Source organism: Podarcis filfolensis, assembly GCF_964270895.1.
Source record: "Podarcis filfolensis genome assembly, chromosome: 14".
NCBI classification, from domain to species: domain Eukaryota; kingdom Metazoa; phylum Chordata; class Lepidosauria; order Squamata; family Lacertidae; genus Podarcis; species Podarcis filfolensis.
In genome coordinates, this window is record NC_139616.1 from 17,080,071 (window position 1) to 17,101,662 (window position 21,592).

The 21,592-nt window shown below is 44.0% G+C and overlaps 2 protein-coding genes across 2 annotated transcripts in view; one reads left to right on the forward strand and one right to left on the reverse strand.

The window, feature by feature from the left end:
- The window catches only part of TICRR (TOPBP1 interacting checkpoint and replication regulator), a 41,067-nt gene extending 39,091 nt beyond the window's left edge, over positions 1-1,976 (reverse strand). The window contains exons 1-2 of the mRNA XM_083586133.1: positions 1,861-1,976; positions 1,605-1,709 (exon numbers count right to left, since the gene is read on the reverse strand). The gene's annotated coding sequence lies outside the window, so the exon portion shown is untranslated. The remainder of the gene's footprint in view (positions 1-1,604; positions 1,710-1,860) is intronic.
- RHCG (Rh family C glycoprotein) overlaps positions 1,920-21,592 on the forward strand; it is a 33,807-nt gene continuing 14,134 nt past the window's right edge. The window contains exons 1-3 of the mRNA XM_083586781.1: positions 1,920-2,438; positions 16,738-16,924; positions 18,803-18,953. Coding sequence (XP_083442907.1) covers positions 2,246-2,438; positions 16,738-16,924; positions 18,803-18,953 — 531 coding nt within the window. The 5' untranslated portion in view covers positions 1,920-2,245. The remainder of the gene's footprint in view (positions 2,439-16,737; positions 16,925-18,802; positions 18,954-21,592) is intronic.

Consider the following 21,592-nt stretch of genomic DNA (forward strand, 5'->3'; position numbering starts at 1 on the left):
ATCTGTCCTGAATCTTCGAACATTCAGCTTCATTGCTGAGAGCAGCAAGAGGTAAGGTTTTAAAATGATGGAAGATGCGCAGCTTGCGGACTTAACATATAGAATAAGAGAAGAAGAAGAACATACGTTTAGAGAAGATTGGAAAATGTTTTTTGAATATGGGGGGGGATTGTGTACACTTGAAAATGCTGGCAGCATTAAGATAAATTCAACAGTGTAAATAAGTTTTGATGGACATAATACAGTGGTACCTCGGGTTAAGTACTTAATTCGTTCCGGAGGTCCGTTCTTAACCTGAAACTGTTCTTAACCTGAAGCATCACTTTAGCTAATGGCGCCTCCCACTGCCGCTGCGCCGCCGGAGCACGATTTCTGTTCTCATCCTGAAGCAAAGTTCTTAACCCGAGGTAATATTTCTGGGTTAGCGGAGTCTGTAACCTGAAGCATATGTAACCCAAGGTACCACTGTAATGGAATACTGAATGGTTTAGTTTATGTAAAATATGCAGGGATTTATGATATGTAAAATGAACCATGGAAAGAGAAGAAGGGAAGTCGTTGATATTTTGATGTTTAAATGAGTATTCTATATTGTAAAAAAAAAAACCCAACAACTAATAAAAATTATATATAAAAAATAAAATAAAATGGTGGCTTTTAATGGCAGGATCAAGTCCTAGGAGTTTAAAAGCTGCATTAGAAGAGAATTCCTCTGAGCATATGCAGAGTCTATTTCCCCATGCTACACTTAACAACTAAAGTCAGCTTCCACCCATCTAGAATTAGAGAATAATATAGAATAAGGTGTTAGTTCTGCATTTTATACGCCACAGGAAAACTCCTGTGTAACAGCTAGAGTTTCAGACTAGGCCTGGGAGAAGGCAAAATCCATATCTCCATACCCAGCCATAAAATCATTGGGGGATATTTGAAACAAACCCTTCTCTTTAACCTAGCCTACCTCACAGGGTCGTTGTGCTGATGATTGTGGTGGGGAGGGGAAAAACCATGTACACCATCAGAAATGTAATAAGTAAATAGCTCTTAGTGTAGTGCAGGAAATGAAAGAATGAAATCAATGAAGGATCCTGCGGGCCCAAAATACAGATTCACAGGGGAGGCTATCCACTGCTTCTCTAAATGATTCCCTGCTCTGGCCTTGGTTCTTTCACACCATACATTTAAAGTGGTGTTGTAGCGCTTTAAATGTATGCTGCCAACACACACAAACACACACACGTGTGCCCGAAGCAGCTCACGCTACACCCCACAAACGACAACCACAATTCAGAAACCATGTTAGGAACCATTACAAATTAACCCATAATGCCAGTCTTTAAATATATCATTAAAAAATCGTCCTGTGCAAGCAACCTTGTACAAGTCAATAGACGGAACCAAACTGTTTTAACAGCTTGAAACTAAAGAGGTGCGAGGATCAAGCCTAGTGCAGAAATAGAACAGCTGTATATAAGGCCAAAAGAGTGGGGGCGGGGGATCTCTATTTCAAAAAAACAGTCTGCATAGATTCACCACAGTTAACTTACATCCCTTACATTCCCTCCCAACTCTCTCACCTGCTAAGTCCCTTCCCCACCGCTTACCTGGGGAGCTAAAGATTGTCACTCCTCCTACACTCACGGTCTTGATACAACTCGCAAACGGAAACAGTGAGTCCACATGAGAACGCAGTGCAACAGGTACGGTTCCTAAGCAGAGTGCAAATGTAGATGAGATACATAGAGTGGTCATTTTCTTAGCTGTGATGGCACTGCGGCTGTCTCCCCACACAAGCACAAACTCAGCCACTGTGTGTACCCCACAGATAACCCTGGCTTATCAACCTCTAGCCGCTCCCACCTTAGGATGCTGTGATGCTAATCATGGAATCCATCCAGCCGTGATGCTGAATCTATTCATCTGTGATGCTGAGCACACAGAATGCACTCAGTTTCTTAAGGCGGCCCGACACATGTGCCTCGCCCCTTTGTTTGTGGCTGGTTATATGAGAGGGTGCCCTGATCTATTAAGCAAGCTCTGAAATGGGACTGGTTGCCAGTGTCCTTGAGTGTCTGAAGTGATGACTGACAGCCGCACGGTCACACCCACATCTCCCCAGATGACATAAAATGAATGAACTTCCCCCAGCAGTTGGGACTGTAACTTGGCACTTCCCAGCTCACACGCAGCTCCTCTTTCCCCTTCACCAAACAAGCAGGCAAATGACAAACTGATTGTGAAGACTATGATGGCGAGGAACACCGACATGCGCTGGCGTCTGCCGCTGGTTTGCCTCCTCTGGGAGCTTGCCATGATCATCCTTTTTGGCGTCTTCGTGCGCTTCAACGCAGAATCCGATATAGCCGGCTGGGAGAAGGCGAAGCAGGAGAAGAACATCACGAGCGACGCCGAGAATGACTTCTACTTCAGATACCCGTGTAAGTAATGTTGACATTTGGCCATTAACGTTACGGGGGCCTTTCCAGATTGTCGGGATTTTTGAAGGAGGGGTTCTTACTGCATACCAGGAAATTTAGGTTTGGGTGGCTGATGAGGATCAAAGCATTCTGTCACTCTGGTGCAACAAAGGCACTTTTTAAAGAAAAGAAACAGACTGTTTGCAGTTAGGAAAGTGACGGGAGAGTTGACGGTGTTCGAAAGTGAGGGGTGCACGAATGGTTTAGCAGAAAGCTGCATAAAACCCCTGCAAGAAAATCAGGATGAATGCTCATTGTTGTATAAAATTCCTGCAAACAAATCAAAATCAATGCTCAAGAAACACCAGGTATAAACTAGGCTCCGTGTAAGCTTTGCGCAAGGGAATCAGGATAGCTGCTCAGTAAACAGGTGATCCAGAGGAGCCCAGTGGTTCTTTATTTCTCCCATTGGACCCCATCCATGGGGCACCATCTATATGTAGACCTTGGGACCCCAACCACTGCACACTGGGTGTTGGCAAGCACCCAAAGGAAAGGGGTTAATCGGGAATCATGATCCTGCATTGGTGAGGCAAGTTATCACAGAGGAATGATTTCAGTCCCAGATCAGTTTAATTTCAGTGTTCTGGTCATATACAGCCAGCCCTACCATTGGACAAAGTGCCGTGGCTGTTTCAGGCAGCTGATCTTAGATGCTGTGAAAGGGCAACAATGATCAAGTATCTGTTTTTTATTCTATTTTGAGGCAGGGATTTTTCTCAGGTGCCAAAATACTGTATGCCCTGACTCAGGGAGAGGTTTTCTGTTTTCTGTTCTGCTTCAGGCCAAAAAGAATTTTGGGCCAGTCCTAGCTTTAGACAAGACTAGTTTCCTCCTCACTTAGGGGAAGGGGTGGACAGTGTTTTCGGGCATTCTGATACAGAAATAAACTATTTCTAGCAGCAAAAACGTAACTTTAATGCAGTTTTGCACAAAGGAGTCTTGATATAGTTAAATGCAGAGAGCAAAGCCTTTCCTGCAGGTGTGAGGAACCTTTAGTTCTCTCCCTCAGATGTTGCTGAACTGCAGCTCCCATCATCCTTGCTCATTGGCCATGCTTGCTGGGGCTGATGGGAGATGTAGTTCAGCAACATCTGGAGGGCCAAAGGTTCACAGAATTGTAGAGTTGGAAGGGGCCACGTGGGGCATCTAGTCCAACCCCCTGCAATGTAGGACTCTTTTTGCCTAACGTGGGGCTCGAACCAACAACCTTGAAATTAAGAGCCTCATGCTTTACAGACTGAGCTACCCTCACACCTGATTTACGGAAGCATTCTGAGCCAGTGACCATCCTTGAGCTTATTCGGTTGAACAATTGGTATGGTTAGGTTAGGTAGAACTGTGGACTTGGTGTTCTTATGGGATAGTGCTCTTTGGATGGGAGACCATGGTAAGCCCACCCAACTGACTTTTGAGGGTCCTTCTGCTCCTTCTGCTGAAGTGGGGGCTAGACTCCGCCCTACAGGCATCACTGCAGCTAAGTGTGCATACTGGAGGGCAAGGGCAGCTTGAGAAAGGAATAGATGACCCTGCTTAGGGAAGAGATGTTGAACTAGGACCAGACCTGAGAGACCAGGATTCAAAGCCTAACTTTGCCAGGAAGCTCACCTTGCCTCTCAGCTTAACTTACTTAACAGGGTTGTTGTGTGGATTCAGTGAGGAAGGGGAAAACCATGTACCCCACCTTGTGAGCTCCTGGGAGAAAAAAGTGGGATATCATCATCAGTGCTTTTTTTTTTTTCCTTAAAAAATGTTTAGGGGTACTCTCCTTTTCCTACTCATATTGAAATACTGTCCCTCAATGAGGACAAAGTTAGATTCACAAAATGTTTAGGGGTTTGTGTACCCCTGCGTACCCCCAGAAAAAAGCACTGATGATGATGATGATGATAATAATAATAATAATAATTTATTATTTATACCCTGCTCATGTGGTAGGGTTTCCCCAGCCACTCTGGGAGGCTCCCAACAGAGTATTAAAAACACGATAAAACATCAAACATTAAAAATTTCCCTAAACAGGGCTGCCTTCAGATGTCTTCTAAAAGTCAGATAGTTGTTTATTTCCTTGACATCTGGTGGAAGGGCGTTCCACAGGGTGGGCACCACTACTGAGAAGGCCCTCTGCCTGGTTCCCTGTAACCTCACTTCTTGCAATGAGGGAACCATCAGAAGGCCCTCGGAGCTGGACCTCAGTGTCCAGGTTGAACGATGGGGGTGGAGACGCTCCCTCAGATATAAATGCAACCAACTAACTAAATAAAACCAAGTTAAGAGGATGAGGTCACATCCACACTACATTTAAAGCACATTTATAGCACTTCAACAGTCATGGCTGCCCCCTGAGAATCCTGGGGACTGTGGTTTGCTTACCATTTCCCAGCCCCCTTTAAAAATTCAGTTATTATTCTTTGGGGGAAGTCATGGGCTTTCAGTGTTGAGTGTGGATGGAGCCTGAGCCAAGTAAGAACCTCTATGGACAACAGTGAAGAACCTCAAGCCTGAGGACCAAATGTGGACCTCTAGGCCTCTATCTATGGCCCTCAAAACTCTCCTCATTCAGACCCCTCACTGATTGTACCATTCACTGGCTTTACCATTATGTCTAAATGGGAATCCTATGAGGAATGTTGGGCTGAGGTGGTAGTTTCTGTCCAAAGGTTATGCAATGACCTTTCATGGCAAAACACGCTTCCCTCTCAGTTCAAGTGAATACTCTGTTCAGGACACCACACTGGGCCTCCACAAGTTCTTCTGCTTAAACAATCCTAGTGGCAACTGTAATAATAATAATAGTAGTAGTAGTAGTAGTAGTAATCTGGGCAGCTTCCAACAGAATATTAAAACATGATAAAATGTCAAATATTAAAAACTTCCCTGGCAAAGGGGTTTTGGGATGCTGATTTTTTTCTCTCCCTTGTGCCGTCATCTAGTAGCAATGCCCAGCGGTATTCTACATAGGGCAGATGTGCCAGTCTCTATGTAGAAGAATAAGCGGGCACAAATCTCGACATTCCTCCCCATCCCCCCAGCCAAAATGTGAAAACAGCTAACAAGCTGAAACAAAGGAAAAAATGTTACATTCATGTAATGAGATTACACTATTCATGAACCAGTGGGAGAATCTTTCAAACTCCCAGGACACTCTGTAACTGACCTCAAGGTTGCCATTCAGAAATAAAAGGATCACAAAGCAAGAATACAATAGTGGTGTTCATATTCAATGGGTTGCAATCCCTCTGCCTGGGTACACAGACCCTGAGCTGTACACATGCGCAGTTATTCACATGTAATATTCACAAAGTATATGGTCTGAGTACCTGTGTACACAAGCTGTGCAAATCAATAAATGTACACTCTTTCTCACAAACACTTGCACATGTGTAGAACCAGCATGTACCTGTGTTCAGTGCGAATACTGTTTCAGTGTGAAACAACAGAATTACAAAAATTCCTTCCAGTACACGAAAGCTCATGCCAATAACAAACTTAGTTGGTCTCTAAGGTGCTACTGGAAGGATTTTTTTTTATTTTGTTTCGACTACAGCAGACCAACTTAGCTACCTACCTATAAACAGAATTACAATTCATTGAGAAAAAGGTTTTTAAAAACCACCCTATGTATACTAACTTTGCATTGTTGTTTGTGTTTAAAAATTGTATCCCACGGTTCATAAAAAAAACAGCAGAGTGGTTTACAACAATCATGCATAAAATCATACGATAGAACCATATAAAAATGTTAAAATCAGAAATCAGCTAACTGTTAAGGAAAGATGCGTTCTTGATTGTCTTTGTGAGCCTAATTAGTTGACCAATGCCAGGATATCTGTTGTTATCAATGGTTATCTGTATTGGTTCCTGCCGCAATACAGGTGTTGATACAATAATCTTAGCAATGCTGAGTATGTGATCACCAATCTGCTACACTGAAGGGTGTGCCTTTTCAACATAGATTTGTGCTCTAGTTACAACTGATTTGTTGAGGTGGAGTTGTATCTCATTGTCGTCCAGCTCCCAGTTTTATCCTTTATATACCTGCCAACTAAGATTTCACTTTGCACATCTTACAAAGTGGCCTTGAGTCCATGAAAGCTTATGCGATAATAAATTGGTTCATCTTTTAAGGTGCCACAGGTCTTTGTTGTCTATTGCTGCAAAAGACTAACAACCCACCTCGAGAGAGCTAAAACAGTAGCAGCCAAAGGCAGAAATTTTCCAACAGCCACTTATTAAGTAAGTTTCATGCAAATTGGAAAATGGACAAGCTAGGAGTTTGGAGTGGGATCCAGGTCTCTGCTTCAGCAGCAGCCAAATGTGTGAATTGGTTAAATGTGCAATCGACACATCCATGCCATACATTTAAAGCATGTGACTCTCCCCAAAGAATCCTGGGAACTGTAGTTTTAGACTACAACTCTGTGTTGGGTAAACTACAGTTCCCAAGATTCTTTGGGGGGTAGCCTTGGGCTTTAAATTTGTCTGTATTGATTACACTCTAATGGAGAATTCAGGAACATCTGCATGACTAATTTATATTGGTTTTGTATCAGCTTAGCAGGCATGGCTCTCAAAATAAGTAAATAAATCCTGTGAACTGTAGCTTGGTGGGGATGCTGAGAATTCTCTTATAAATCTGTATGCAACTCACACAGGGCCACAGCTCTTAGAAATCCATGTGGGGAGAGAATGATGGTTTCACCAGTTTAAGCACTAAGAGGAAAGACCAGGGTGGTTTTTCAGAAGTTGCTGAACTCCAACTCCCATCATTACCTGGCTGTTGTTCACGCTGGCCAAGGATGCTGGGAGTTGAAGTCCAACAACATCTGAAAGGCCACAGGTTTCCTATTCATGTACTACAGCCTGGCTGCCTTAACATTGCCATATGTAATGGGTAAGGGGCTGGATGGGGAGGAAATCCACAACAGTGCAATACTTGTGCGAAGAAAAATTTCAATAAGTGATCAACAAATGAGTAAGCTTCTCAGTTCCACAGAACTCTGAATCTCTTACCAGAGAGTAAATCAATGGGTCTTGCTTTGACATGAATAGGATTGCACTGTCAGGCTCACTGAATTCAAGGGGCTTCCCTTCAGGTAAATGTACATGGAAATGAATACTGAATTTGATTAGGCTGGGGTCAGCAAAACAAGATTTCCACTTGCACCAAAGGCTATGGGGGAAAGGAAATGTCAAGCCTAAATGTCAGCAAGTCTTTGTTTCTTTTGCCAATGCCAAAAGGAATACCCTGGTCCCTTGGGAGAATAGGGAAGAAAAGCGCAGAGAAAAACTGGCCACCGTTAGCAAGCCTCAAGATAAATCTTAGGCAGTGCAGCTAATCTCCACATGTATTGAACAACTCCATTATCGGAGAAACTGTCCATTTAAGTTTCTCAATTTTTTCAAATCTTAAACTCAAGTTATCTACATTTCCATAGCAGTTTGCAATTATTAAGAAATGCTGATGAAAATTTGTCAACGTTCTAGCACTAATTTCTCCTAATGATATGTTTTTGCAGGCTAACATACTCATTTGGGCAAGCAGAATGTGCATGGTTTTTGGTTTGTTTTTTTACTAATATATGCATTTGTATGCACACCTCCCTCTAATATATGCAGCTTGGTTGGAGAATTGCACTGCAGAATTCTGAAAAGTGGACCTTACAAAGGATAAATGTCTTTTACATTCATGTATCGGTTCGAGGAGGGACGCTGGTGGCGCTGTGGGTTAAACCACTGAGCCTAGGGCTTGCTGATCAGAAGGTCGGCGGTTCGAATCCCCACAACGGGGTGAGCTCCTATTGCTCGGTCCCTGCTCCTGCCAACCTAGCAGTTCAAAAGCACGTCAAAGTGCAAGTAAATAGATAGGTACCACTCCGGCGGGAAGGTAAACGGCGTTTCCGTGCATTGCTCTGGTTCACCAGAAGTGGCATAGTCATGCTGGCCATGACCCAGAAGCTTTCTGCGGACAAACGCTGGCTTCCTCGGCCAATAAAGTGAGATGAGCGCTGCAACCCCAGAGTCGGTCATGACTGGACCTAATGGTCAGGGGTCCCTTTACCTTTACTTTTATTGGTTCGAGAGGTGTGAATTGGGTAAAGGTAAAGGGACCCCTGACCATTAGGTCCAATCACAGATGACTCTGGGGTTGTGGCACTCATCTCGCTTTATTGGCTGAGGGAGCCAGTGTACAGCTTCCGGGTCATGTGGCCAGCATGACTAAGCTGCTTCTGGTGAACCAGAGCAGCGCACGGAAACACCGTGCTACTTGCACTTCGTGCTTTCGAACTGCTAGGTTGGCAGGAGCTGGGACCAAGCAACGGGAGCTCACCCCATCACGGGGATTCGAACCACTGACCTTCTGATCAGCAAACCCTAGGCTCTGTGGTTTAACCCACAGCGCCACCTGCGTCCCACCGTGAATTGTGTAGTTTCACCTTAAATTGCAAAGGAAAGCAAATTCCTCTCCCATCCCTCTTAGTAATGTTTGGAGCGCTTTCCCCGTTCTGTGCCCATCGCCCCTGAGCAGCCCATCCTCTCCATTCCTTCTCATCTTACCTGTCTTGGTTCTTGTGCCTGGTTCTTCCCTGTATACAACCATGTGGGGATGGAGGTTAATGGGTGTATCAGGATGTGTGTTGTTTTGCCTGATTTGGATAGGTGCCAAACAGAGAGAAGGTGAAGCCTGACTCACTTCAAGCAGTATAGGCTGGAGCAGAAAAGCAGTCACAGGATTGGGGAGAAACTGTGTTCTGTTTCTCAAGTTTCAAGGAAAGAATTACTACCACCCTTTCTCAGATACATGGAAACATGCATTATATGCACTAATTCATGGCACCTCTTTTTTACAGCACTGACTGACTAATGAATCCTTTTCAGTCCCTTCATATTCTGTGGAATCCACAGAATATGAAGGGACTAAAAAGGAGTCATTAGATCTTTTGGTTGGGCCAACTGGTTGGGCCAACTGGGATCCCTGGCTAATTTGAAGGAGATTGGCAAGGACAGTGGTAGGTAATGTGGCGCCTTTGAGCTGTTGTGGACTAGAACTCCCATCATCCCTGATCATTCACCATGCTGGCTGTGGCTGATGGGAGTTATAGTCCACACAACATCTGTAGGGCAGCATGTTAGCTTTTCCTGGGCAAGGATTTCTGGCTCCCAGTTGTTTAACAGTGGCAACAACAAGCTGACTTTTTGCACCTAAAGTAGGCTGCTGAACGGAAGAAAGATAACCAGGAGTGGAATTTTGTGTGAATGGACCGTAAGCTTAGTTCAATTCTGATACTGAATTCTGAAAACAAATTGCAAGTCTAAGCATCTGCTCCGAGGCGCCCTGTTTTTCGAGGTCACACACATTACACACCATGCACTGAAAACACATAGCTTCTCCGAAAGAACCTTGGGAACTGTGGATTACCCTTCAGAGAGCTGCAGTTCCAAGTACTGTACCCTTGAAGGAAATGGCCTACATTTCCTAGAGTTCCCTGGGAAGAGGGATTGATTGTTAAACCACTCTCGAGGATTGCAGCTCTTGGCACCTTTGAACAAGCTACCTTTCCCAGCATTCTCTGTGAGAAGCTATGACTGCTTAAAGTGGTATGCTACTGCTTTAAACGTATGGTGCAGATGGTAACCTTACTTCATTTCAGCTGGGTGTGATGTCACTGGATGTCTTCCTCATTCACGAACTGCCACCACTTTGGGAGTATGGCAGAGCCTGAGTGTTTTGTTTTTTCTCTATTACGCAGCCTCTCCCAAATGCTCCCACTCACCCAAGACTTTTACAGTGGCATTGATATTAACAGAGTTCCGATGCGACGTGCTTGGGGAAAATCACACGCTCTTCCCTTGGGTTTCATAAACAAAACACCTCACTTCATTAAACACGAGTTTGAGATGAGAATCTCGGCTAGTTCCCTCAGTCCCTGGAAAGCTTAGCTGCTCAGTCTCACCCTCACATCAGTAGAAAGCCTGGATTAAGCCAGACACTGTTTAATCATTAAACTTCCTCTACTGGTGGCAGTAGTAGCGTCACAACATTTTCTCCTTCTGGGAGTCGACATGAATATATTATATTAGGGATAGAACATGTTGGTTATGATTGACTCAGCTGCCAAAGTTCTTCATTTGTGTCGGTTAAGGGATACAATCCGAACTGGACAATCCTGTTTCCTATTGACGTGCAATTTTATCTCTTTCCTCCTCCACTTTTGCATAGGATTAACATTCCTTTGTATTCTGCTAGGAGACTAGACAACGCTTACTTTATTCTTTCTGTACTTATTGTACTAACTTGAAATTTAGCTGACACATTTTAACTTTGCCTCTGAATCACACGAGTTCCCAAAGCAATCCCAGGAAGTTTCCCCCTCCTCATGAAGAGTGGGTGCCATGACTGTTCATAGATTCATAGAATTGTAGAGTTGGAATTGAACACCAGGGTCATCTAATCCAACCCCTTGTTATGCAGGAATCTTTTGCGCAATGTGGGGCTTGAACTCACAAACCTAAAATTAAGAGTCTCAAGCTCTATCGACGGAACTATCCCAGCTGTTGGCTTCAAATGTTACATCAAGTGTGGGACCGCTGGAAAAGTGGCTGGATTGCCTTACAATCCCTGCAGAAAGGACTGTATCACCTTGTGGGGAGTCCAGTGCTGTTGGGTCTGGGTGTATGAGAAAGCTCCCTGTGTGGAAATCTTTCATGTACCTGAAGAAAGCTGGTTGGCGCCCACTGCCCATCATCTCATGAATGGGGAATTCTTTTTAAAAAAACAAAACATTTTATTAATTTTACAAATAAAAAATACAAATAAACACACATCAATAAATTAATACTATATGTGGAGATTCTCCGAATCGCACGACTTTCCCCCATCCTATCCATGGGATCTTGTTTTAAAACATCTACAACTGCACATTAGTCTGTAGTCCAGTTTTCATATCGAACCATATTGTCCATAATATTTTTTACACTACAAGTGTGTCAAAATCCTGCTCTTGCTTCCATCAGCTTACGGTGGTCTCCTAGATAACTCTAAATTTTTCCCATTCTTTTATAAAAATTTTATCCTCTTGAGCAGGGGTCAGCAAACTTTTTCAGCAGGGGGCCGGTCCAGTGTCCCTCAGACCTTGTGGGGGGCCAGACTATATTTTGAAAAAAAAGAAAAGAACGAATTCCCATGCCCCACAAATAACCCAGAGATGCGTTTTAAATAAAAGGACACATTCTACTCATGTAAAAACACACTGATTCCCGAACCGTCTGTGGGCCGGATTTAGAAGGCAATTGGGCTGGATCCGGCCCCCGGGCCTTAGTTTGCCTACCCATGCTCTTGGGGAATTCAATCCTGCTTCGTCCTGCTACCATCCTTTCCACCTCTGCAGGTTAACTTTGACCAGGCTTCTCTAAATACATTGGTAGATCGAGCCTGTCTGGTAGCAGAAGCAAACATTAGTGAAAACAAAGCAAGATTTTATGGGATTCATTGAACAACCCCTTGCCATTCCTCTGACAGCCTTGAGGTACATCTTTCACATACTTCTTGTGATGCTTCTGAATACCAGTTGCTGGAAACCACCGGAGGGGAGAGTGATCTTCTGCTCAGATCCTGCCTGAATGTTTCCCATGGGCATCCAGTTGGAGTTGGTCACTGTGAGAACAGAATGCTGGGATAGATAGGGCATTGCTGCCATCACTTCCAGTCTTAGGGGTTGCTATGCCTCTGCTTCAGAGGCTGAGCTCCCTTTTTGGGGTAGAGATTCCCGCCAGTCTCCCACAAAGGCCTCGCTCTCCCTTTACTGTTCTGGGCTGTTTCTGGGGGCTCCAGACCCTACTTGGCCAGATCACTGGGAGATTTTGCAGTCAGACACAACTACATGATTGCTAGTATATGAAAGGGGTTAAGGACCACAGAGTTCTAATTGCTAGAGAAGGTCCAGTTAGGTCATGTCCCCTCACCCCCAGTGGGGAAGGAAATGCTGTATATCTTATCTTCTTTTCCCCTTCTCCTTTCTTTACGATGTAGCTATGGAAGCAGCATGTGTCTCTCAATAGCTTCCAGCTCTAGACACCTGTCTGAAGCTATCTTGCTGCTTTCTTTTTACCCATATGCCTGCATTTCTTATCGTTGCTGCATAGAATAATGCAGGACTGTGACATCAAATATGTAAGTAAAGTATTTTAAACTTACTTCAGTGTGTGGTCTGCTTCATTGCAGGAGGGATAGAAAGGGGGATCAGCTGCTTTATACAGCTAAGCGGAATAAATAAGGTTTAACAGCATATTCCCATGCATCGCTATTCTGCCTAAGGATAAGAATGAAATTCTGTTAGGGGTTTTCTCCCCATCAGAGAGACTGCTAAAGCACCACACTTTGGAATACAGGCTTGCTGCCACTTTTCTTTGTTATTAACACACCCACACAGGTCTCTGTAGGATTAAATATGATTAATATATCCTTTTACCAATTCCCACCATTAAATCCTCCATGGAAGAGGAAGCACATATGATCTTGGGGGCACAGAGTGTGTGCTTTTTACCTTTTTCATCTGGTTTGCCAGCTGTGTACCCATTCCCTTTAAAAAAAGTTTTTATTTATACTTTTCAAATTTATACATTTCATAAATTTTACAATTATTTTAACATTTCAAAGTTTGACTTCCTCCCTGCTCTTTCTGCAGTTCCTTAAATTTATTTTTAAATATCTTCTGCATATCCAAATTCGTTTAATTTGCTCATTTAATTATCTACTTTAAATATAAACTCTTACGAAACTGCAGGTTATTACAATAATCCTGCCAACACTTTTATCTGTTTGCAGTTCATCTGTAAATATTCAATAAACCATTTCCATTATTTTATTTAAAAAAGTTTGCTATCTTGAGTTCTTATTCTTCCGGTGATTTTCGCCATTTCTGCATATTCCATAAGTTTTTGTATCCATTTGTCCTTTGCTGGGACTTCTGCTTCTTTCCATTCTGAACAGGAATAGGCTTAGCCCAGTGATTCATGTTCCATTTCTTAGGGATGGGCCAGATTCGAAATGCAAGTGAATAAGCCACAGTGCATATGCCCTTTAAATGCATGAGGGCAGAATATGGGCTGATTCATGCAAGTTTACTTGTTTGTGTATGGTGGGAATTCCCAGGCCAAATGATGGAGGAAACAACCCTCATCTTGGTCTTATTCAGCAGCCTAAGGACCTCCTGGACCACTGATAACTGCTGAGTGTCATTTTACATCACTGCAGCTGATTTCTATCTTGAGGACATGATGGATGGCAAGTGGCTGGAAATGTTTTGCAATGCAGACAGAGTTGCAGAAGCCCAAGGAGGTGGGTGGGAAATTGCTGTGCACTGTGTACCTTGTGTAGTGCAAATGGCCAGTATATCAGCGTGTGATACGTTTTACTAATTTTGTCGCGCGCACACACACGCACACACACACACACACACACAGGATACGTCAATGGCAATGTCAAATAACAGGATGTTTCCGGTCTCTTCTAGCGGTTTCTGAATGAGAAGTCCATAGTTTGGGGTTTCACAAATATGCTTGCTTTCACATCATCATCATCATCATCATCATCATCATTTATTTATACCCCGCCCATCTGACTGGGTTTCCCCAGCCACTCTGGCCAGCTCCCAACAGAATATTAAAAACACGATAAAACATTGAACATTAAAAGCTTCCCTAAACAGGGCTGCCTTCAGATGTCTTCTAAAAGTCAGATAGTTGTTTATTTCTTTGACATGTGATGGGAGGCCGTTCCACACGGCAGGTACCACCACCGAGAAGACCCTCTGCCTGGTTCCCTGTCACCTTACTTCTCGAAATGAGGGAACCACCAGAAGGCCCTCGGAGCTGAACGAAGTCTTGATGAGCTCAGAGTTGTTCTGTATGTCCCCAAACCTAAGCATTTAGGAATGAAACTCCAGCTGCTTCAGTTTCAAGAGAATGATATGCAAGTTCTGCTACATACAATGGAATTTCATGGGAAACACAACTTAAGTCACTCTGAAAGAAGATACTGGAGCATACCAAATCATTTGCCGCATATGTGCACAGCAGTAGATCTAGCTGCAAAGCAACACATGGGGTCTGCATTGGTCATTGCAATGCATCGCTAGTTATTATTATTGTATAATTATAAGATTACCATAGGATAAGCTGTCCTGCCCAGCTTAACTGGGTCAAACCCCTTCACCTTGGGAGAAAAGGTTACCAAACTCTGTTCTCTCTCTTCCACTCTGTAAATCTGACTAGTGAGGAGGTCCAAGCTTAGACCGCATGGCTTAAGCAAGCCATCTTTGTGTTTCTATACAAATAATTTAGAAACTTTTACCATTCAGCAGCCTAAGTTATACCGCCTGTCTTTTCTTGCTGCTGTATGGAAAAACACATGAATCTGACCTTTGAAAAGTTGGTTAGTAAATCATTTTTTAACTTACCAAACATCTGGTCTCTTTCTATGCTAAGGGAAATGGGGGGCTTTGGAGGCAACTTAGAAGGGGATATTTTAAAAGTCTAATAGCCTATATTTCCTTGCTTTACTTTGCTGCATGTTTGTGCTTTTAAATCTCTGCTGGTGCTCTCTCATCAAAGAGTACTTACCCCAAACCTTGATCTAGACACCCAGGGAATTCTCCTTTTTAATATATCTAAAGTATTTCCCCTCTAACCAAAACAACAAACAAAATTTTAAAACCAACGCAATTAGGTGGTCCCCTGGTCTGATACTAAGAGGGAAAGACTATAATGGTTGAGCATCTGTTTTGCTTGCAGGAGGTTTTGCTTCCTAGGTTCAGTCCCCAGCATCTCCAGCTGGACTAGGAAAAGGCTCCTTCTTGAAAGTCATTGTCATTGGACAACAGTATGCTAGATTGGCCAATGATCTGACTTCGTATGATGCAGTTTCCTAAGTATATTCCATTGATCCAGCAGAACTCTACTTATGTTTTTGTATTCTTAAGGCATCATTCGATGCCACTTGTGTGTGAGAGTCCTCAGAAGCATTTAGAGATTTTTAGGGATTTTTAGATTTGGGATTTTTTTTAAAAAATAGTTTTATAAGTTGTGCATCTTTGTTTCTCAACTTGATCCTTTTACATGGTTTTGTAGGTACTGTGGTATTTTATGCATCACAACTTGCAGTTATTTTTATTGATCATAGTTTAGCAATTATTTACTGTGATTGTTAAGAGTGAATTTCTGTTTAATTATTATTTGCTGGTATTTTGAGAGTTGATTTTATTGTGTACTCTTATATTCTAATAGATTATTGAATATTACTTTGTTTGATTTAAGCCGTTCCATTTTAAAGTTATGTTTTATTATGACTTTTTGTATTGGATCAGATTATCATCTGGTGTGTGTTCTTTGTTGCATATTCTGTTGCTGTAAAGTGCCTTGTGCATAGTAATATCGAAAGGTGGTGTGGGAATTAAAAGTGAAATGAATTAAAACCGGAAGCAAGCGTGGTTGCTAGATATGCAGATAAAGTGAGATGAGGGTTGGGGTGAACACATGCTTTTGTTTTTATATATAATTTTTATGAAATTTTCTGTTTTACAATTTAAAGTACTCATTTTCACATCCTTAAGATATCAGTGACTTCCCTTCTTCTCATTCCATGGTTCTTGTTACAATCCCTGCTTATTTTACAGAAACTATACCATTCAGTATTCCATTATTAGTAAAGGTAAAGGGACCCCTGACCATTAGGTCCAGTCGTGGCCGACTCTGGGGTTGCGGCGCTCATCTCGCTTTATTGGCCGAGGGAGCCGGCGTACAGCTTCTGGGTCATGTGGCCAGCATGACTAAGCCGCTTCTGGAGAACCAGAGCAGCGCACGGAAACGCCATTTACCTTCCCGCCAGAGCAGTACCTATTTATGTACTTGCACTTTGACATGCTTTCGAACTGCTAGGTTGGCAGGAGCAGGGACCGAGCAACGGGAGCTCACCCAGTCATCGGGATTTGAACTGCTGACCTTCTGATCGGCAAGTCCTAGGCACTGCGGTTTAACCCACAGCGCCACCCGTGTCCCATTCCATTATTACATCCATAATAACTTATTTACACTGTTGAATTTATCTTAACGCTGCCAACATTTTCAGCTGTACACAGTTATTTCCCATATATTCAATAGACGCTTTCCAATCTTCTTTAAACGTTATGTTCTTCTTGTTTTCTTATTCTATTGAACACACGTTTTTGAACCAACGTCAATGAAATTTCTTTCTTTAATGCAGCTTTCCAAGATGTTCACGTGATGATTTTTGTGGGCTTTGGGTTCCTCATGACATTTCTTCAACGCTACGGTTTTGGGGCTGTCGCATTCAACTTCCTCCTTGCCGCCTTTGGGATCCAGTGGGCTCTCCTGGTTCAGGGCTGGTTTCATACCTTTGAGAATGGGAAGATACTCATTGGAGTGGAAAGGTAAGTTTGCCCATATGGAACCTGGCTGGGGGTCCCGTATTTCTTGGCTGGACTATAAGGTTAGTGTGATACACTGGTGAAAAGAACCAGTTTGTTGTACAGTGGTACCTCGATGCTTCAGGTTACAGACTTCGCCAACCCAGAAATAGTACCTCGGGTTAAGAACTTTGCTTCAGGATGAGAACAGAAATCGGGCGGTGGCGGGAGGCCCCATTAGCTAAAGTGGTACCTCAGGTTAAGAACAGTTTCATGTTAAGAACGGACCTCCAGAATGAATTAAGTCCTCAACCCGAGGTACCACTGTATTTGAATGTAAAGATACGCACAGGGAAGGAGGGCTGGCGAGTGAGACAGAATCCATTTGCCCTATAGGGAATCAGAAAGATATGGAAACTTTTGAGTTTCACAGAATTGTTAATAGGACAAAATGAATGCTTAGAGCATTAAAATATGGCATTAAGAGTCTGAATAGGCAGAAGAATATAAGATGAGCCAGTTGGATCAAGACAATAGCCCAGTTGTTGTTTACTATATCTCTGTAGCATACCACCACAGGGTCAGTTAAGTCAGAAATACAGGTCCCTGCTGCAAGGAATCTACAGTGGTACCTCAGGTTAAGAACTTAATTTGTTCCAGAGGTCCATTCTTCACCTGAAACTGTTCTTAACCTGAAGCACCACTTTAGCTAATGGGGCCTCCTGCTGCCGCCACACCGCCAGAGCACGATTTCTGTTCTCATCCTGAAGCAAAGTTCTTAACCCGAGGTACTATTTCTGGGTTATCGGAGTCTGTAACCTGAAGTGTATGTAACCCGAGGTACCACTGTACACTTTAAAACAGGCATTTAGAAAACAAATACAGTGGTACCTTGGGTTACATACACTTCAGGTTACATACGCTTCAGGTTACATACTCTGCTAACCCAGAAATAGTACCTCAGGTTAAGAACTTTGCTTCAGGATGAGAACAAAAATTGTGCTCCGGCGGCAGTGGGAGGCCCCATAAGCTAAAGTGGTGCTTCAGGTTAAGAACAGTTTCAGGTTAAGTACGGACCTCCAGAACAAATTAAGTACTTAACCTGAGGTACCACTGTAACAGGAAAGTAAAGTAAAGGAGAGGCAAAGGAGACCAGGAAACATGGAAGATCCATACGTGGTGTTTCTGTCCTCCCTGTGAATCTTGAGGGCCTCCTGATACGGAAGGGATTCAGTTTATGCCAGCGTTGCTTCATCCTTGGGTCCTAGATGTTGGACTACAACTCCCATCACCACCATAGCCAGCTTAGCTAATGGTCAGGATGATGGGAGTTGTGATCCAACGCAGTAGCGTTGAGGAGCATGGGGAGTAGCATGGGGAGGCAGTGGTGCTTGCCTGATCTCCAGTCAGTCATATGGGTGGAATTAGAGGCAGAAGGACAGTGGTATGGTGAAAATGACGCGGTGATGTGCAGCAGCACAGCCCATCCAGGGCTCCCGCAGGTCTGTTTGCACCATACCTGCTTGCCACCCAACACACGATCCGCTACTGGTCCAACAACGTCTGGGGACTCAAGGTGGAAGTACACTGGTTTATACAGGTTTTGATATACAGTGGAGCCTCGGGTTGCGAACGTGATCCGTGAGGGAACCCGCAGCGTTCGCAACCCGCAGCGCCACATCTGCACATGCACGGGTCTTGATTCGGTGCTTCTGTGCATGCACAAAGTGCAATTTAGCACTTCTGTGCATGCGCAAGCGCCGAAACCCGGAAGTAACCCGTTCCGGTTTGGCGCGGTGCGCAACCTGAAAACGCATAACCTGAAGCGTCTGTAACCTGAGGTACCACTGTATATACATAAATGTGCTTCATTTCTAACCTTCCTCTTCCTCTTCCTCTCAGCATGATTGGTGCAGATTTCTGTGTGGGTTCTGTCTGCATCGCCTTTGGCGCCGTCCTGGGCAAAATCAGTCCTGTGCAGCTGCTGATCATGACACTGTTTCAAGTGACTCTCTTCTCCGTTAATGAATACATCCTACTGGACCTGCTCCATGTAAGGCTATTTAACTTTCTCTCTCATATACAGCGCTTTTTCTTTGCCAATGTAGCTGAGTCCACAGATACTTACTAGTGCCTGAGTGGTTTCACAATTAATTCTCCTTCCCAGGAAACTTTGGGAAATATAGCTCTGCACACAAGTGGATTTAGGGCAGCGTGACTGGTTTGCCCACACTGGGCGCCAAGCCTAGAGGGTGCTGCAGGGACGTTGTAACAGTGACAAACAAAGGAAGGTGAGAGGCCAGGGGGGAGGCACCAAATTTTGGTATTGCATAGGGTGCCACTGAAATCTGGAAGCCCAAAGTCCTCTGCTGCTCTGTAAGGAGAATAGGTGTCAGGGACTGGGCAGAGGATGAATGGTGGAGACCGCTTCCCCATCCTGACCCTTCCAGGGAGGAGGAAGAGGAAGACAGTACAGATTTACAACAAGCGGTTGAGGGAGGTCTCAACTCAGAGGCAGATGAGGGGGAAAGTTGGGATATCAGGGGATTGGAGGAGCAGGCAGGGCCGGAGCAGCAGCTGGCTGACATGTTATCACTAGAAAGCATTCCAGACCCACCATCTCCCAGAACCTGGTGAGCCTTAAAAGTAGGAGAGCAAAGAGCTCAAAGACAAAGGGCATTTATCAGCACCCATAGAAGAGATGACGAATGAAGAAGTGGGAGAGAAGGGGAGTGGAGATTTACTCAGGACCGTGCCATTATCCAAGAGGCTGGGTTCTACGGACTCTCTCTGTAAAATATGAAATAAAAAAGGACTGTATGAAGCGCTTCCTTGTCTTTATACCTTCCTGGGCAATCAGCCGGGAGCCGCTGACGGTTCTGAGAGATCTGCATTGGCTCCCAGTACATTTCCGAGCACAATTCAAAGTGTTGGTGCTGACCTTTAAAGCCCTAAACGGCCTCGGCCCAGTATCCCCAAAGGAGTGTCTCCACCCCCATCATTCTGCCCAGACACTGAGGTTCAGCTCTGAGGGCCTTCTGGCAGTTCCCTCATTGCGAGAAGCAAAGCTACAGGGAACCAGGCAGAGGGCCTTCTCGGTAGTGGCACCCGCCCTGTGGAACGCCCTCCCATCAGATGTCAAAGAGATAAACAACTACCTGACATTTAGAAGACATCTGAAGGCAGCCCTGTTCAGGGAAGTTTTTAATATTTAACGCTGTACTGTTTTTAACACTTGATTGGCAGCCGCCCAGAGTGGCTGGGGAAACTCAGCCAGATGGGCGGGGTATAAATAAATTATTATTATTATTATTATCCTGGCAATAGGGGATTTCCTTCCTACTCTCAGCACCCTTAACCAGCTACATTTCCCAGGATTCTTTGGGGGAAGCTATGACTGTGTATGATACTGCTTTAAATGTATAGTGCAGATAGAGCAGAGCGACTAGCAGGGGGAAGAGTGGGGGCCCAGCCAGCCAAGTAACCCACCTGTGTGGGAAGGGGAGGGATGAAAGGAAAACTGCTTGAGGGACAGAACCAAACTGAACAGAACACCACTCATGGGATTAGCAATTGCACAATAGTAGTTGTTTTAATGGGTGAGTGGGCACAGGCCTTCCCCAGTTTAGATCAGGAGTCTGGCAAAACAAAGGGGGGAGGCGGTGTTGGGGAGCTTTATCCACAGGTCTCTTATCCAAAAACCTGGTGTCGGTCCTGGCCTTGTGGAATGTGATTGCACAAGTAGGGCAATGGTGTGTAAAGACCCCCAGAGGAAGACATTCCTCAGACTATCAGATAGAGGAACTGGACTGTGCCCTGAGGGAGGCAAGCTCAAAAATAGATTTTTTTGTCACTGTGTGGGATGCAAGGACAGCCTTGGGCTTCACTCAGGCCCACCAATGTTGCAAGCGCTAGGAAATATTACTTGTGTTATGTACTGAGTTGAATAGGATCCAAACTGCAGCAGTCTGATTGATCCTAGAACAATAGGATCCAAAAGGCAGCAGTCTGATTGGTCCTAGAACAATAGGATTCAGAATGCAGCAGTCTGATTGGTCCTATAACAATGCAGCAGTATGATTGGTTGGCAGGAACCACCCAATCATGCTCCAGATAGAAGTGAATCCACAACCTGATTGGCTTACAGTAGAATTCCGGAATTAGCCAATCATGTGCAGCCCATTGTGTAAATAATGTATATAAAGCAGATACTTTGAGGGGACATTCATTCATTCCTCCTCACCGCTATGAGCTGAATAAAGAGCATGAAATCACTTTGCGACTCTGAGTATATTTCAACTTGTTTGCCAAATTCATGTCAGTTGCACCAAATAATATTACAATGAATTCACTCCATAAACGGAAAGCCAGATTAGTTTCCTATATTTTCGCGTATAACATTCTTCTTTTATCAGCTCCAAAACACTGTTTTTATGTGCCAAGCTCAGAACCAAACTGGACAGAACACCATTCATGGGATTAGCAATTGCACAAATCGTAGTTGTTTTAAAGCAGGGGTCAGCAACCTTTTTCAGCCATGGGCCAGTCCACCTTCTCTCAGACCATGTGGTGGGCCGGACTATATTGGGGGGGGGGGGAATGAACGAATTCCTATGCCCCACAAATAACCCAGAGATGCATTTTAAATAAAAGCACACATTCTACTCATGTAAAAACATGCTGATTTCTGGA